General features: G+C 39.4%; 1 protein-coding gene across 6 annotated transcripts in view; it reads right to left on the minus strand.

Moving 5' to 3' along the window:
• Senp1 (SUMO specific peptidase 1) overlaps positions 1-16,984 on the minus strand; it is a 58,730-nt gene that overhangs the window by 11,695 nt on the left and 30,051 nt on the right. For all 6 annotated transcript variants that reach the window (XM_041642744.1, XM_041642743.1, XM_041642742.1 and 3 more), the window contains 7 exons: positions 14,276-14,379; positions 13,912-14,195; positions 12,175-12,229; positions 8,316-8,354; positions 6,856-6,940; positions 6,283-6,438; positions 4,835-4,966 (listed from right to left, as the gene is read on the minus strand). In XM_041642744.1, the coding sequence (XP_041498678.1) occupies positions 4,835-4,966; positions 6,283-6,438; positions 6,856-6,940; positions 8,316-8,354; positions 12,175-12,229; positions 13,912-14,195; positions 14,276-14,379 (855 nt within the window). The remainder of the gene's footprint in view (positions 1-4,834; positions 4,967-6,282; positions 6,439-6,855; positions 6,941-8,315; positions 8,355-12,174; positions 12,230-13,911; positions 14,196-14,275; positions 14,380-16,984) is intronic.

The raw sequence follows: 16,984 nt of genomic DNA on the forward strand, positions 1-16,984 counted from the left end.
TCCCAGTTCCCTACCAGAGCTAGCACTTCTGCTATCATTAGCTTGAAGTTTTTTTTTTTTTAAAGGGTGGGGGTTGACATGTTACACATAAGTATCCTACTTTTCAGAGGGAAAAAGTTCTAAAAACTAAACATGTTTCTAAAAGGGTTTTTCTCACTCCCTGAAAGAACCAACTATAAAGCTAGATTGATGAGAACAGAATCCTTTCTTCATTGCTTGTGTATTGACTCCATCCAAAGCTTTTTTTAACGGGGAAGGAAATGGTTCTTCCCACTAGTCAATAGTTAATTAGCTCCATGGAATGATCTGGGTTCCCTTCCATTTTCCCTATATCCTAGCAGAGGGAGTCTGGTGGCCTCAACATTCCCTCCTATTAGCTGAGAATTAGATATCTAAGCTGAGTTTAGATACAAGTCTCTCTCCTCAAGTGAGGAAAACTGCCATAGTTCAGCCAAGACACAATCATACTCAAAATAAGACACACAAAGAATCCTACATGTCATTCCACAGCGGGGGACCGGGGATAAAGGGGAAAGAAATGAGAGAAGGGATCATAGTGTTCAAGATGAAAGAGAAACAGAGATGTCACGTCTGCCCGTGTTTTATAAAAACAAAGGTCCCTCCCTTTTCCACTGGAAGAGTTCTCTCTGACACAAGAGTCTCTTAGCCCAGCAAGTCTTAAATCCCCTCTAAAAAACGGGGCTAAAGTATGCCAGTCCTGTGCCTTACTGTTTGTCCTGCCACTAAAGCACATCTGAAAGCCACTGCTAGGCTTGTTAGTCTACTGGCCACCCTTTTCCTACTGTCTGAAGAGCCTTTGCTGGGAGCCTGCGTGTCTAAGCAGCCTTCTTTGAGGTTAGGGAAACTGTTCACAGTGCTTTGTTCCTTTTCTATTTGATGCGCTGCCAGCCTAACAATGCAAAGAGGCTCCTCTTTAAGGAAAATTCTAGTTCTTTCTTTTTTAATTAAAAAACTATTTATTTTATGTATATGAGTGTTTTTTCCTGAATATATGTTGTGTATCACTTGTGTGTGAATCCCCTGGAACTGGAGTTACTGATGGCTGTAAACTGTGGTCCTAGAAACAACAGTTTTACTCTGATGGCTTCATTCTCATGGATGCATCAATGTGGCGGGTCTATCATATTCACTTATTTAATTATCGTCATCTCTTAATTTCTTTCCTTTTTACATAGGTTATCCCTTCCCTATAAACAAATTTACTGTCAGGGTTAAGTTTTGTGGGCTATTTCCTCTCTACCTAGCATTACTAGAATTTACTAGTAATTTCCCGAAGAAAATTATCAACTATGACCACTATCACCGCCCTTTCCATTATGTATGTGTGTGGGGGTGAGGCTAAAACCCAGGGCCTTGTGCAGGTAGTCAGGAGCTCTATCACTGAGTAAATATTATGCCTGGACTTCCACTAAATATTGTGTTCTACAAGTTAGAACTCTTGACTAAAATGCATGAGCTCCACCTCTAGCTCTCAATTCTGCCAGAAAAATCCACTGAGCATCGAACTTCCTTATAGCCTTACTGTTTTACTTTCCTACAACCAACCAAACAGGAATACTGTCTCTACATGAAGGCTACTGCAATGCTGAAGAGCTGAAAGGCTTTTTTCTTCAAAGACAAGGCTTACAAATGGTGGCCCCACTGGGTAGCAGCGTGTGTACTTGCAGTCTGCTATGTAGACTCTACCTCAGTTCCTCCCTCTTCTCCCATTTGCTGTGAGATTTCCCCAAGACCTTTCCTTCCCTGGTGAAGTTACGAATACCACATTCCAATATTTCAGTATTATTTTACTTTGGAAACAACTGGCTAATTGGTGTGAGTTTTGCAAAGTAGACTCCTGCCCCCAAAGGGTACATATATCTTCTTGCTAGTTTCCAGTTCACCTTGTAAATTAGTTATTAGCAATGATTTGGAGACTAGGCTCTTGGAGGACAAATGAAAGCAGGAAATGTACCAGTTACGCAGTTTCTTCACTCAGTCTCTGCTTATTCTATCAGCTACTTAGGGAGAGAGGAGTGTTGGAATCTTTGGAGCAAGTACAGCTTCGTTTTCTCCTACTGCTCTTGGTTCTACCAGTTTTGCTTCCCATGTTCTGAAAGTTACTGAATGTGTAAGGATTTAGGCTGTGAAGCTCCCCTAAAGAAGTGGTCTCTACTGTGAGATCACTACCACCGCTAACAGTTCCCAACTCTAAAATAAGCTTTGTATACTTTAATAGCCACTTGACTTCTTTAATTAATGTTTGCATGGTACAACTTTCCCATCCCTTAATTTGTAAACCCATCCGTACCCTTACATTCAGAACAGGATCTTGTATGGTTGGTGTGTGGCTTACTACAGAGCACATAGCTAACACACACAGGTCTTGGGTTCAATTCCTAGGCATGCAGGAAAGGATGCTTCTTATAGACAATTTTCTTTTACCTAGTCTAACAATCTCTACTTTCAAACTCAATGAAGAAAGAAGAAAAAAAAAAGGTATACAGAAATAGAGAAAGATAAAAGCCCAGAGGCAAAAGATAGCTGTGATAGTTTAAGTTAAGAAAAGCCGGCAAGGGGCTGGAGAGATGGCTCAGAGGTTAGGAGCAATGCCTGCTCTTCCAAAGTATAAATCTTTCCCCTTTTACAATATCCTGAGCAGAAACAAAACTAGTTTTATCTGTACAAATACCTAAACACGTATTTTTTAATTTATTTAATGATGATCTATAAAACAATGCTCAAGGGGCTGGAGAACTGGTTCAGCAGCTAAGAGCACTGGCTGCTCTTCCAGAAGATCTGGGTTTAATTCTCAGCACCTACAGAGTGGCTCTCGAGTCTCTAACTCCAGTCTCAGAGAATTCAGCACGCTCTTCTGGTCTTTGTGTGCAAATATAGATACTCTTGTATCTATATTTGAGGGAAGAATAGAATTGAAAAACTATGAGCTACTTGCAAAAGACTGAATATTCATAATTGAAAAAGAAAAGTATCTGTAAAATAGACATCAGAATTTAGGTGTATCTAATAGTGCATCAGAATGCTGGCTGTTTAAGCATAAGAAATTTGATTCTTTTAAACTGGTGCTTCTTAAAACAGTTCTTGTTTTCATCTTTACACCTGTTTTGAGAGCTAATTCTCTGAACTCAAGAGAAAAGCACTGCTGCAAACACTCCAGGCATGTGTGACAGGGCTACAGTAGAGAAGGACCCTCTCCTCCCCCAATCGACTCTAAATCACACAATTCTCATTAATTTTCCGTGCTTCAAGTCCAGCTTCTCATAGGTCTGGGAAATGGAAACTATCCTGATGAATGCTGCCTCTGTAAGGAATTTCTGAGCTTACGGCCACAGTGAAGGGCAAGAATTCAGCTTATATCCTACTCACTGCTGCCCCCTAGGTTTGGCATAATTTATAATAAACAGGCTAAAATCCTTTAGGAATAATTGACATTCTTTTCCAGCAGTGACAGGAAAAAGAAAAATGGTGATTACAAACCAAAAACAATTTATAAGAGAACACTTTTGATTATTATTGAATTTTGTTCTCCTTGATAATTCAGTGAGCTCTTCTCCACTATAAATTTAATCCAGTTTTCTAATACCTGAAGAGTCAAAACATATTTCTGATAGAGACATCAAATCGTATATTCCTTACTACTGCTAGTCAAAAGAATGTACTCAAAGAGTGGCAAGCCTCTCAAAATTTTATCTCATAAACTAATCCTTGTCACAGACAATGGAGCAGTTCAGCTGACCCCAAGGGAATCAACATCTTGGGCGTGATGCATGGTCTGAAGTTCTACACATCTAATTCCATAACAGATCCAATTCAAGACTCTGAGGCAGTGATCTACAATGAACACCAGTGCCTGCTATTTACTATAACATCTATGACCTTGGGAGTTTCTCAAATGCCCCATGCTTTGTCTTTTACATGCTCAACTTGTCATATGTACACAATAATAAATAAAAAGTAGGAATAAATCCTTCTAAAGTGAAACAAGTTTTTAAAAGTTTAGGATGAAGACAAATCAATTTAAAGACCATGCCATAATTAACATATTTAATTGGAATTGGGAGGTGAAGTCACTCCCCCTCTGCATAAAACTGCATATATCAACTGCATAAAAATATTTTTTTCACTATCAGCTTTAAAAACGTCATGAACAGGGGCTGGAGAGATGGCTCAGTGGTTAAGAGCATTGCCTGCTCTTCCAAAGGTCCTGAGTTCAATTCCCGGCAACCACATGGTGGCTCACAACCATCTGTAATGAGGTCTGGTGCCCTCTTCTGGCCTTCAGGCATACAGAGACAGAACATTGTATACATAATAAATAAATATTAAAAAAAAAACAAAAACAAAAACAAAAAAAAACGTCATGAACAAATGAAGGCTACCCCAGAAAGCTTATCATATACAATGTAAGCAACCTAAAGCCAGGTGAGGAAAAGGAAATGGACCTGGTTTCTGCCTAGAATTCCCAAAGTAGTCCCTCATGCTGCAATAAGGTCAGACATTAAATATTTGCTCAGAAATATGAACTACAGAGCAGGTGCCTCGAGCAGAGTGAGAATATCCCTGTGTGGATGGCCTTTCCTTCAGCATCTATAAGAGCGGATGGAATCAGGAACACTGAGTCTTTAAAGCACACAGAAGCATGGAGCTTGTTAAAAGGCTTCGCTTCTCTGTACCACATTCGTTCATACTGAGAGCCTGGGAGAGGGGTTCAGATGCAGGTCATCTAAGAACCACATTTAGAGAAACAGATAATGCTTTCAGTTTTCATTTAATATTTACTTACTATTTGCATATAAAGTAAGTGCAAGGTTACCTCATCATTGAGCCAGTTCAGATGGTTTAGAGTTTGCATATCTTTGCGTGTAATGGTCAAGCGGAACGCTTCACTGAGGACTTCATCCTGGTTACCATTACGAAATACATTCTTTATTTCTTTCTCCATTTCCTAAAACAAAAGATGGTACATAATGGTTTGGCTTCTCCCAAGTCTCCAGACTGTACTTACCACAGCCAATACTTCTGAGTTTACTGTTGTTGGTCTGCATCTAACGTTTTCTTCCTCGTTAGTCCCTCCCACCAGCCTTAGTCCTTTCTTTCTCACACAATATTCATTGTTTCATATCAGTTCCTGAAGACTGAAATAAACTTTGCTCAAACTTTCCAAGCTCTTTAAAGGACTTCTTTATGTTTTATATTTCTGGTTCAAATGGTTTCCCAAGACAGAAGCTTACACAAAAGGCACCATGGAGTAAAGGTAGCATCTTTTAGTTAAGTTAGATGCACTTTTCACAAACAGTATTTTGTTTAACTTTTAAAGATAAAATATGGAATTTAATACAACTGTAAGTATGCGAGGAAGAGACCTGGTCAGCCGTCCTCATCAACTTAAGACCATGAGACCCAATATGGACAAGTTCAACAGAACCACCACCATATACGGGCTGCCCATGCATGCTTCAGCATTGCCAGGGCATAAATTTCATTTTTTTTCAATAAGTATGTGATGATCACTGGATACATGCACTTCTTTTCATCTTAATGGTGCTGAAATCAAACTGAGGACCCAGGCCTTGCACATGTGAAGCAAACACTCTACCACCAAGCTGTATCCCAGGTCCTATAATGTTCTGAAAAAGGCATGAATTAAGGAACATAAGACTTCTAAGTATCTTCAAAAATGTTCACAACAATTATTGCTTAAAAAGCAACATTACAAAAACAATGTATGAAAATATCATAATGAAACCCATTTCTTTGTATGCTAATTAAAAAACAAGACAAAACAAAAGCACAAAAAGAAATAGTATTTCTTAGCTTTTATAACACAATGTGTTATAAAATGATTTCCTATCTGAGCCTGGCGGTGCAGCCAGCATATATAAAGTGGTGGGTTCATAATACAAATACAAGTATGACTTTATGAATAAACCTAGTAGGGGACACTGCTGAATTGTTTGGATGACCCACGCAGCCTTTCTAAACAAAGGGCAGCTGTAGATTTTCTTTTCAACACAGGATTTAACTGTGTAGCTCTGGCTGGCGTGGAACATCTATGTAAACTAGGCTGGCCTCAAATGTAGAAATTCAAATGCCTCTGCTTCTGGTATGCTGGGATTAAAGGCTTGTGCCACAACACCCTGCTCTACTGAAGGAATTTTCTTTTCTTTTCCTTTCTTTCTTTTTTTTTTTGAGACAGGGGTTTCTCTGTGTAACAGCTCTAGTTGTCCTGGAACTTGCTTTGTGGACCAGTATGTACTTTACCTCTGTAATTTCAGGAAATTCGTTTTCACTATCAGTTAGCTCATGACTTTTTTTCCCCGTTTCCTGGGCGACTGTGACAGGAATCTCCTTTTCAAGAGGTACACGAAGGTGCAATTCTATGGAATCAAGTACTGCATGTTCCTGCTCCTGCAATCTCTGGAAAGAGAACTTTAGAATGAGTGGGACAAAGAAATCTACCACTTGACTTCTGTGAGGTGAGTCAGTCTGCACATCAGCCATTTACAGTAACTGCTGAGCTACGGCACGAGCATAGAGCCATCACTCAAGCACAGCTAACTTCCCCGACAGCTCCAGCCTGGATGACAGCTCCAGCCTGGATATGCTATTTAACTTATTATCTTAAAGAAAAAAAGAAGATTACATTTACTTTTATTTTTTATGTATGAGTGCTTTGCCTGTACAAAGTGTACCAAGTAGGTGCCTGATTTCTGAAGAGGCCAGAAGAGGGTGCTGGGAACAGAAGCTGAGTCCCTTGTAAGAGCAGCAGGTGCTCTTGGTTGCCGGGCCGCTGGTGCAGTCCTTACTTTAATCTTAACACTTCTTGTTTCTTACCTGGTTTTGAAGCTGCAGTGCCAGTGCTTTCTGTTCTTCAATCTGGCGCAATCTTTCCCGGGCTCGAGAATCATAAACACTAGTTCTAGAGAATAGGGAGAGGAGAGTCAGACCAGCGTCTCAGCCCAACCACATCTCTGCAATGCACTGCAGGTATGCAGCGTTAAATAGAGCTCACAGTACAGATTCCACTCAAACCTCACCACATGGACATGTTAAGACATAGTAAAACAAGCCGGGCGGTGGTGGCGCACGCCTTTAATCCCAGCACTCGGGAGGCAGAGGCAGGCGGATCTCTGTGAGTTCGAGACCAGCCTGGTCTACAGAGCTAGTTCCAGGACAGGCTCCAAAGCCACAGAGAAACCCTGTCTCGAAAAACCAAAAAAAAAAAAAAAAAAAAAAAAAAAAAAAAAAAAAAGACATAGTAAAACAACATGGTTATTTAAACTATTCTACCATGTTTACTGGAGTAATTTAAGTATAATAGGTGTGACTTCTGTAAATAAAGCCTTGTTTCAAAAGTGTGCCTCTTAATAAGGCTGGTGAGAGTAAAGCTTCACTAGAAATCCACAAGCAGAACTGGGTCCTAGAGAAAACAGTACACTGTCAAGGCTACAGCTAAATACTATGTATTTAGACTTGCAAAGACCAAGGGCTGATGAGTACTGAAAAGACTTTGGTGCTTGAAATTAAATACTTTCAATAATTTCTCAAACTCTGTAAAAACTCAACAGTTTATCTAATAACAAAATAAAGGCATTTACTTTAGCCAGGGGGTGGTGGCGCATGCCTTTAATCCCAGCACTTGGGAAGCAGAGGCAAGCGGATCTCTGTGAGTTCAAGGCCACCCTGGTCTATAAGAGCTAGTTCCAGGACAGGCCCAAACCTACAGAGAAACCCTGTCTCGAAAAACCAAAAAAAAAAAAAAAAAAAAAAAAAAAAAAAAGGCATTTACTTTTCTTTTTATACATAGCTAACTTTGGAATATTTTCCAATTCAATTTAGCTTCAGCAACTGTTACATAGTTGACAAATATAAAAATAGAAATCTCCTAATTGGGGTTGAAGAGATGGCTCAATGGTTAAGAACTTCAGAGCACTTGGGTTCAGTTCCCAGTACCCATATGGAGGCTCACAAAACTCTAGTTCCAGAAGACCCTGCACCCCCTTCTGGCCTCTGTGGGCACTGCATGCATAAGATGCACACACAGAGGCAAAACACATCAAATAAAAATACATAAAATCTGGAAAAAAACAAACTATTGTAACTCTAAGAGAATCTTAAAAACCTAATACCTGAAAAGTACAAATACATTTTTTTTCCCTAGACAGGGTTACCCTGTATCTCTGGCTGTCCTGGAACTCTTACTGAGTAAAAACAATTAGGATAACTAGTTGTTTGATTTCTTTCTAAATGAAAATGAAATGAGAAGAAAAATAGTATCAAAAACAATAACTTACAATTCTTTGATCCACAGCTCTGCCTGGAAGAAAGTAGGACTATAGATGGGGAAAGAAAATAAACAAGAGTTAGCAATTAAAAAATTTTCACCAACAAAAGCAATAGTCCCAACAGTTTGTAAAATTACTTTGCAATTATGGAATGAAAGATAGCCAACTGACACAAAGTAACTAACTGAAACTTAAGAACATGAACACTACACGCGTACTAAAGGATGAGCCAGTGCTCAGAGGGGAATGAAGTGCAGCCCAGTACTCTTGTATGAGACATGCATATGGCGAAGGGAATCACTGAGCTAAGGCAGAGACATCCACACCCAGCTACTCCAGAGATGGCAGGCCTACTTGTGGGCACCCAAAGGAGAAACACTGAGTAGGTCACAGGAATGCTAACTGTTCCAACAGCTTTTCCCCTCTCAACTGCTTTATCTCTTTGCAAACCCCTAACTAAGGGATCTACCACAAATGTTAGAAGAACAAACATTCTTCCAAAGGAATCCTTTGAGGTCCATAAAAACAAGTAAATACAGTATCCAAATGAAAGTTAGGAGACCTAGTTCCATTTAGTTCTGTGATTCTAAGCAAGTCACTTCACCTCTATGGGCTACAGCTTCAAGTGTGTAAAATACAGAGAGGTTAGAGTTCTTTTGGTCCCTAGTCACCCTTAGGCTGCGACTTGGCACTAAAAATACTGTTCTGCCTCGTCAGTGTCATTAAGATTAACGAGAGCTGAGTATCTGTGGCACAATGAACACCTGATATAACTACCAAGTCCAAAATCTTCAGTAGCAGTGTAGTTTTAGTGTATGACACAAATAAAAAGAATCAACATGAGACGTTTATTACATGATACAAAGATGCAAAAAGAATTACCCATGATTCCTCATGAATTTGTCTGCACTCCTTGATTGAGAATAAAGATTTTTTTGTCTATTTATAAATTACTGTATCCTCTATAACTGTCTGGTACAGAGCAGACCCATGACTGCTGAATAAATGAATAATGTAGGGGCAAGTACTTCTCTTCAATGGACTCAGGTATCTGTTGGCTCAGGAAAGACAATTATAAGGGAAACTGAATTTCTACAGAGATTTAAAAGTATTTCTTATATAAAGAGGCATACAGTAGTAAGAGCTACAAGCACAGAGTTGTTCTTAGTACTCTGTATGTAAAACTGCTCTAGTAGTTTTACATATTGTTAAGCCTCATGAAAATCTCCATATTAGTTCATCTTCAATATAATATGTGACATGAAATTATATTACTCATACTTTATAAAAAACAAACAAAACCACCCTGAGGTTCAGCAGGACAAACTGTATTGAAACAACAAGTATTAGCTGTCCAATTCCAAAGACTATGCTTTTTCCTCTCATGCTGAAATGTATTTCAGTATGCTAACACATTAAACAACAAGGAAAACTGAGAACTTGGGCTATTCAAGGGGGCATTTTGGGCTTTCTAAGAAGACCACTTATTTGGGAAAGATTTACTTACTAAGCACCCACCACTTTGAGGCACTGCAATTAGTACTGGGGAGTTACATGCAAAGACATTAGTAGTAAAGATATAGGGAAGGTGGAGTATTTAATGTCATCTGGGGATTCAGACACCACCTTGAAAAAAAATAACACCTGATTCAGATTTTCAAAAGTCAGAATTGGGGGGCTGGAGAGATGGCCCAGAGGTTAAGAGCACTGACTGTTCTTTCAGAGGACCAGGGTTCCATTCCCAGCACCCACATGGCAGCTCACACTGTCTGCCACTCCAGTTCCCCAGGATCCAACACCTTCACACAGACATATATGAAGGCAAAAACACCAATGTGCAGAAAGAAAGAAAGAAAGAAAGAAAGAAAGAAAGAAAGAAAGAGAGAAAGAAAGAAAGAATTAATCAGTGGTCAAGCAAAGAAAGGGAATCCTAGGCAGAAGAATCAAGAGTATATGAAGTATATATAGAGGTGCGGATGCTACACTCTGGGAAAGCAGGGCAGGCCCTCACCGTAGGAAGCTAACTGAAAGGCAGTGGCTGAAACTAAACTAGAAGGCAACGAGCCAAGTCTTGAAAAAGCAGACTTTAACCTAGCCAAGGACACCACTCCATCTGCCTTGTTAAACCGCTCATATTTCTAGTCATTTCTAGGAGAAATCCCCCATAAAGGAAAGGCACACACAGTCAAGAACCAATAAGAAAGGGAAAGTACTCTAATATCAGCTTCTCCCAGGAAAGAATACTAGCTTCTGTTTACTTCTCCAGGGCGTGTTTGTAAGCACCTTACTATCATCATCATCATCGTCACCATCACTCAGAGACTAGGTCTCATGCAGTCCAGGCTGGCTTCAAACTCATTGTGCACATGAGGATGACGTGATTCTCCTGCTTCCACTCTGTGAGTGCTGCAATTACAGGTCTGCACCACCACAGCTACTTTATGACACTTTCACACTGACAAATGCGGTTCAAGAGAATAACAGACTCACATGAAGGCCAAAAAAGCTAAAAGCAGAAGTTAGACTTGACTCTAAACACCACGTAAGAAATAATGAATCCAACTAATAAAGTCTCCTTGAAAGACTTAACAGAGAGGATGTTAAAAAAAAAAAAAAAACCACTGAAAGCTTAGAATAAATGTGGGAGCTGCAAAGTAGAGGAATGGGCTGAGACAGCATTTGGTCACCTGTAATTATCCCCTGACAACTGGCTACTAATCATCACCCAAGCAGTCACACTGCCACGCTGTGTGTGGTGGTGCACAGCAGGCTATGGAATTGCTACAGACGACTTGAAACCCCAGGAGAAGTAAAACTCTATGTGGAAGAGCACATCTCAACTGAGCCTTAGACCAGTGTCAGACAAGCTGAAGGAGAAAGTACATTAAAGACAGAAAGAACAGTGATAGAAGACAAAAACATGTATATTTACAGACTAACAATAGTCCAGTATGTCAAGACACTCGCAGGAATCTATTTACAAACATGGCTTCCTCGCTGACTTCCACGGGTTGGCATTTGACCAGAGACTTGCTCCAGCCACCTTAGATAAACAGACCTCACCCCAGTCTCTCTTACTTCATTATTTTTCAAAGCACTGATAATCACCACTTATTGCTCACTACTTGTTTCTTACCTTTTATAATAAGAAGCTCCTGGCCAGGCGGTGGTGGCGCACGCCTTTAATCCCAGCACTCAGGAGGCAGAGGCAGAGGCAGAGGCAGAGGCAGAGGCAGAGGCAGAGGCAGAGGCAGGTGGATCTCTGTGAGTTCTAGGCTAACCTGGTCTACATAGCAAATTCCAGGCCAGCCGAGGTTACAGTGAGACCTTGCCTCAAAAACAACAATAACAAAACGCCAAATGAACAAAACAAACAATAAAAACAAACAATAAAATGCAGCTCCTTGAGAACTCTTGCTATCTTAATGTCTATACCAATATCTGACATAGAGTAGGTTCTCAAATAAATACTTACTAAAGGAAACAAAGTGCCAGAGAATTTGAGACTTGTGGAAAAGTTCTTTTTATAACACATGTACACATTTTGGCTTAACCGTAAGTTTAATAAAGTATCCTTGAGGTAACTGAATATTTTAATGATCATTAAACCTTTTTAATGACCAGATATGAATTTTAGAAAGATAACTGTGGTTACAGCATGGACGGAAGACCACAGAAAACTTAGCACGATGGAAGACATAATGAAGAAGAGTGAAGGCTGGAGGAAAAAAGATGGAACAGGAAGTCACTGAGATAATTTGAAAAGCACATAAAAGAGATTTGAAAAGAGACAGTTTTATATTATTGACTTTCAGTGAAGGAGCTGTGATCACAGGAGGAAAATGGCCGACCCTTCCCTTAGGTTTACCTGGAAGCTGGAGTTTGAGATTCTTTCACATTGAGTAAAATCACAGAGTCTGATCCTAAACAAAGAAATACAAGAGTGTTTCACTGTTAGTAAAATCCCACCATTACCATGTCTGATTTCAGTTTAAGCTTCTACACTATGCTACGCTCTATGTCACAAACGTAGCATTAAGCATAGGACAAATAACAGATAGTGAAAGGATAAAGATGGAAAGATAGGAACAGTTTCACTTTACTGAGACTAGAAACTAGTCTTGGGAGGAGCTTCTCCTCCCAAATAAGGACATCATTAAAAACACAGGCACATCTGTCCATCAGCATCGACCCTCCTCCTCCTGGTTCTAGGGATAAGAACATGCCACAATTTTAAGTCTTGAGTTTTAAGTAAGGTGAAGAGAAGGAGATAGAGAAAAGGGAAGATGAAAGACAAAGGTTGAGTTTATAGAAATTATTTTAAAAGCACAGATTTTATCATTGTGTATTTAAATGTCTTTCTGAAGTGCTACGAATATACCCTGACTTAGAATATTCATCACACAGAACAAGGACAGGACCAATGTCAGGTCGATGTTTGCTCCAGTCTGGCTTCAGCTCAGTATCTACTACATGACAGGTATTCCTGAGGCTTGAGAATTTTTTTATTTTAGATTTCTAGAAAATAAAAAGATAGTTCTCAGCAAATCATTTCACAAAATGTAACAGAGGTGCCCATGAGTAGTTAAATAGTGATAGCGCTAAAAATTAAATCCCCAAATAAGAATTTTCAGAAAGTGATGAGAATACTAACAGTAAATCAAATGAACTGAGAAAGGAGGGAGAGCCTTCAGAGATGTGTGCTGTGTCAAAAGAACCCTCTATCTGAACACTTCATCTAAAATGAGGATAACTACATAACAAAACTGTCACCACCACCAATGCTCAGACAGGATAGTTGGGCTAGCTAAGGGTTAGATAGGAGATTCTTTTCTTTTTTTTTTTGGCTTTTCAAGACAGGGTTTCTTTGTAGTTTTGGAGCCTATCCTGGAGCTAGCTCTTGTAGACCAGGCTGGCCTTGAACTCAAGGCGATCCGCCTGCCTCTGCTAGGATTAAAGCTCACCACCGCCAGCTGAGATTACCGCCCAGCTGAGATTCTTCTTTCTAACCAAGGGTTTTCAACCTTTCTGAGATACACAAAGCTTCTATCAAAATTAATGCATATACAATAAAAACTTGCTTAATGTTTGAAAATTCTCAGGGCTTTAAAGAACCTCACCTGCATTGTAAAGTAAGAGAAACAAAAAGAAGTTACTGAGGCAGTCGGGTTGAGTGAGCTCGGACTCTTCTTTGCTCACAAAGTTAAAGTATTTAGCTTTGCAAGGTAGAGCACTCCTGTAACTTCAGCTCTCTGGAAGCCTAGGCAGTAGGACTGCCCAAGTCCAAGGCCAGCCTCCTATATAGCAAGTGACAAGTAGCCAGGGGTACAGACTCTTAAAAAAAATTATATCATGTCATTTGTATACAGAAAAAAAGAATACCCTTTTAAAAAAGGAAGGAAGGGAAGAAGGGATGGAGGTGGGGGAGAGAGAAAAACAAGAAAACAGAGGAATGAATTTTATTTGTGGGTTTGGTTTCATCATGGCATGGCTAATTAAATCATATGTATTTAATTAAAATCTTATATGTATTAAGTTATATGTATTACAATTTTGCCTGCAAGAGATACAATGACTAGTTACTGGAGCTGTTAGTATTATTTACCTTCAGATTGTGTGTTTGGTGTCAGCAAGTTATCTGGCTGCTGTGGAGTAGAGAGGTGATGGTGAGGCTGATGGTATAGATCAGAGTCTTTGGAGCCAAATGCAACATCTGGGGTACAGGACGACAGGGAACGCGCATTACGGGACAACCGTCCCTGTGTAGGTAGAATGCTGGCTGATCCAGAGGATGAAGAGTCAGAGCCGACTGCATGAGATGCACAAGAGTTCCCATTTCTCAACAGTGAGTCTTTCAAAGAGTTCTTACTGGAACTAAGACACCGAGATCTGGTAAAAGAAGGATACAGTTTCAACATCAAATAGTCAACTATAAAGTTAAGCTTGCCTAAGATATCTTTGTGACTCACAGGTGCAAAGGAAAATGTGTGGTGGGCTTGGCTACAGAGAACTGTTTCCCTGTGACCATCTGCAACAGCTGCCTGTAGATCTCTTTTTCTTCTTCTTGAACTGTCTATAAGGGAGAGAAAAGAAAAGTTCTTAAATATGAGGCAAACACTTCTCAAACAAACATGGAGATACTCTCAGAATCTGCCAAAGCTCTCATAGTCCAGAAGATAAAGGAATACTTTATCCTGATGACACTCTCAATGTGTGCATAAGAGGAGCTAAGCAGAACTAAATCTCAGAGAGAGCTTGTTTTGGAAAATTATGGCGGATATAATAGTGCTGAGAAGCTATTGAAAATGAAGCCAGAAAGCCACGAAGCAATTATTTAATCACTCAAATGATAATCAGTCCAGGAAAAAAAAACATTTAAGACTTCTGAATTAGAATCCCAATAATCCCTTGAGTCCTGAGCCAATTACAAAGGTCCCGATAAGGCAAGCATACAGTCAGGCTCTGTCAGATGAAGGGATCTTGTACTCCATGCAGGTCTAAGTATTTTCTGAAAGTGGAGCTCATCTCCACCATTTATTTACTTATTTTTCTCTAAGTCTCAATTTAGTATTTAAGAAAAATCGCCATATAATCTGTAACATTTACTCACTGACTTGAACATCTACTATGCTTTAGTCACTTGAGATTTGGCATTGTATAAAATAAATTTCCAGCCTTTGTGGAGTTTATATTACAGTTATTAAAGGGACTGTCAATCAAAAACTTGTTCAAAGCACGAAGAAAATTAAAGGGCAAGAAAGATACAAACTAATGGAGGGGAAATAGCAAGAAGGTACAATCTTACTAAAAAGATGATCTTTCATCAGAAACCTAAACTAAAGAGGGATGTAAATGATGAATACATACATATATGTATATAAGCACATATATAATATATATTATACATATGTAAATGCAAAGCCCAAGGCAGGAACGTACTTTAAGTTTTAAGATCCACGAAAAGGAAGAGTAGAACAAATGAGGTCACTAGGAGAGAGCGTTCCGTAAGCACCTCTAACCCTGCAAAGCATCTATTCTTTGCAAAGAAACAATGCTAGGTTCACTAAGAAATGACCTGGTGACTTTTTGCAGCCACCAGTCTTCACAATATAAAATTTATTGTTAGGGTTTCTATTACGATATTTCATTAAGCGCATTCACATTTTATGTAATTACAAATGTTTGGGCTTTAAATTTTTATTTATTTATTTATGTATTTGTTTGTTTGTTTATTATAGTGGTCTGCTTGCATATGTGCCTGAGAGCCAGAAGAGGGCACCAGATCTCCTTGTAGATGCCTGTGAGCCACCATGTAATTAATGGCTGGAAATTGACCTCAGGACCTCTGGAAGAGCAGCCAGTGCTCTTAACGTCTGAGTCATCTCTCCAGCCCTATAAATGCTTGTTTAAAGCAGAATGAACTGAGAGGCAGAGGCAGGCAGGCAGGCATATCTCTGTGAGTTGAAGGCCAGCCTGGTCTACAGAGTGAGTTCCAAAACAGTCAAGGCTGTTCCATAGAAAAACTCCTCTCTAAAAACTAAACAGAAACAAAAACAAACAAACAAACAAAGAAATAACTAAAGCAATCAACTATAAAAGTGACTAGACACTAACATTTCTCTTCCTGAACCTTTCACTGTTGCTGCAAAGTAAATTATAATTGTCATTATAATGTTACTTATTTACTAGATGCATTTAAATTGTGAAGCAGGACAAATCCAAACTATCCTGAAATTTAAACAGCTAAGTGATTAAAACAAAAGGAAAAATTAGGTAACCATTTGGTGGATGAACAGATCCCAAGGAGCGAATAACAGTTTGTGATGTTCTCTGCAGGGCATTGGGGTCCACACTATTTTATGCCTGGCACATTCATATTATAGCAACGATACTGATGACCTTGTCTAGTGTTTGAGATATTGGTTAAGTTCTTCAAAATAAAGAGCTGGAAGTTCTTGTGGGACACCATAAATGACAACAGTCAGGGGAACAAGGCAGAGACTATCCCAAGAAGAGAAGGAACACTAGGAATCAAGAAGGGACAGGACAGCTCAACAGCATGGAGAAACAGAAAGGTGACCTAAAGGAAAACAGGAATTGGAGAGACTCTAGAGTAAGGCTGAGAGTGTACACAGCCCTCCTGACAATGAGCAGTTCTAGATTCAGGAATCTTCCTACAGGGCAGGCTTCCCTTGGAGAAGAAATCCATTACGCTAAGTTCCACAGTCTGGATTGCTATGGTCAGTGCCACTTTTAGGTAGTAAAATGGCAGGCTTGAAGGACTTTGGGGTTAGACCTTTCCTTGGTAAAACCAGGGACTAAACAGCAGGATTTAGTTACTGGCCAGAAGAGTAGGACCTAAGTCTTACTTCTGGCCCTAAGAATGATAGTAGGAAAATATTAAAAGTCTTTGTTTATTGTAAACTAGTCTTTTTCTTTAACTTTGCTTCTTCCTTCTTTTCTTTCCTGTGCTCTTTTGTTTCATCCTTTATTACTTTTACCTTTATTAACTTTTTAGTTCCCAGTATATTCTATATTATTTTTGCCTCCCTTTTTCCTATGTTCATGGTCTAGTAGTCATCTGTAAATGTTTATTTATATTTCGCTTCTGTGTTGTTGCTGTCATGGTAATTTGATTTTTCCCTTCTGAATGATATGAGATTTAAGCCCCCAAAGGC

Source organism: Microtus oregoni, unplaced genomic scaffold (genome assembly GCF_018167655.1).
Source record: "Microtus oregoni isolate MIOR12 unplaced genomic scaffold, Mior012 000077F_ref0000221, whole genome shotgun sequence".
NCBI classification, from domain to species: Eukaryota; Metazoa; Chordata; class Mammalia; order Rodentia; family Cricetidae; genus Microtus; species Microtus oregoni.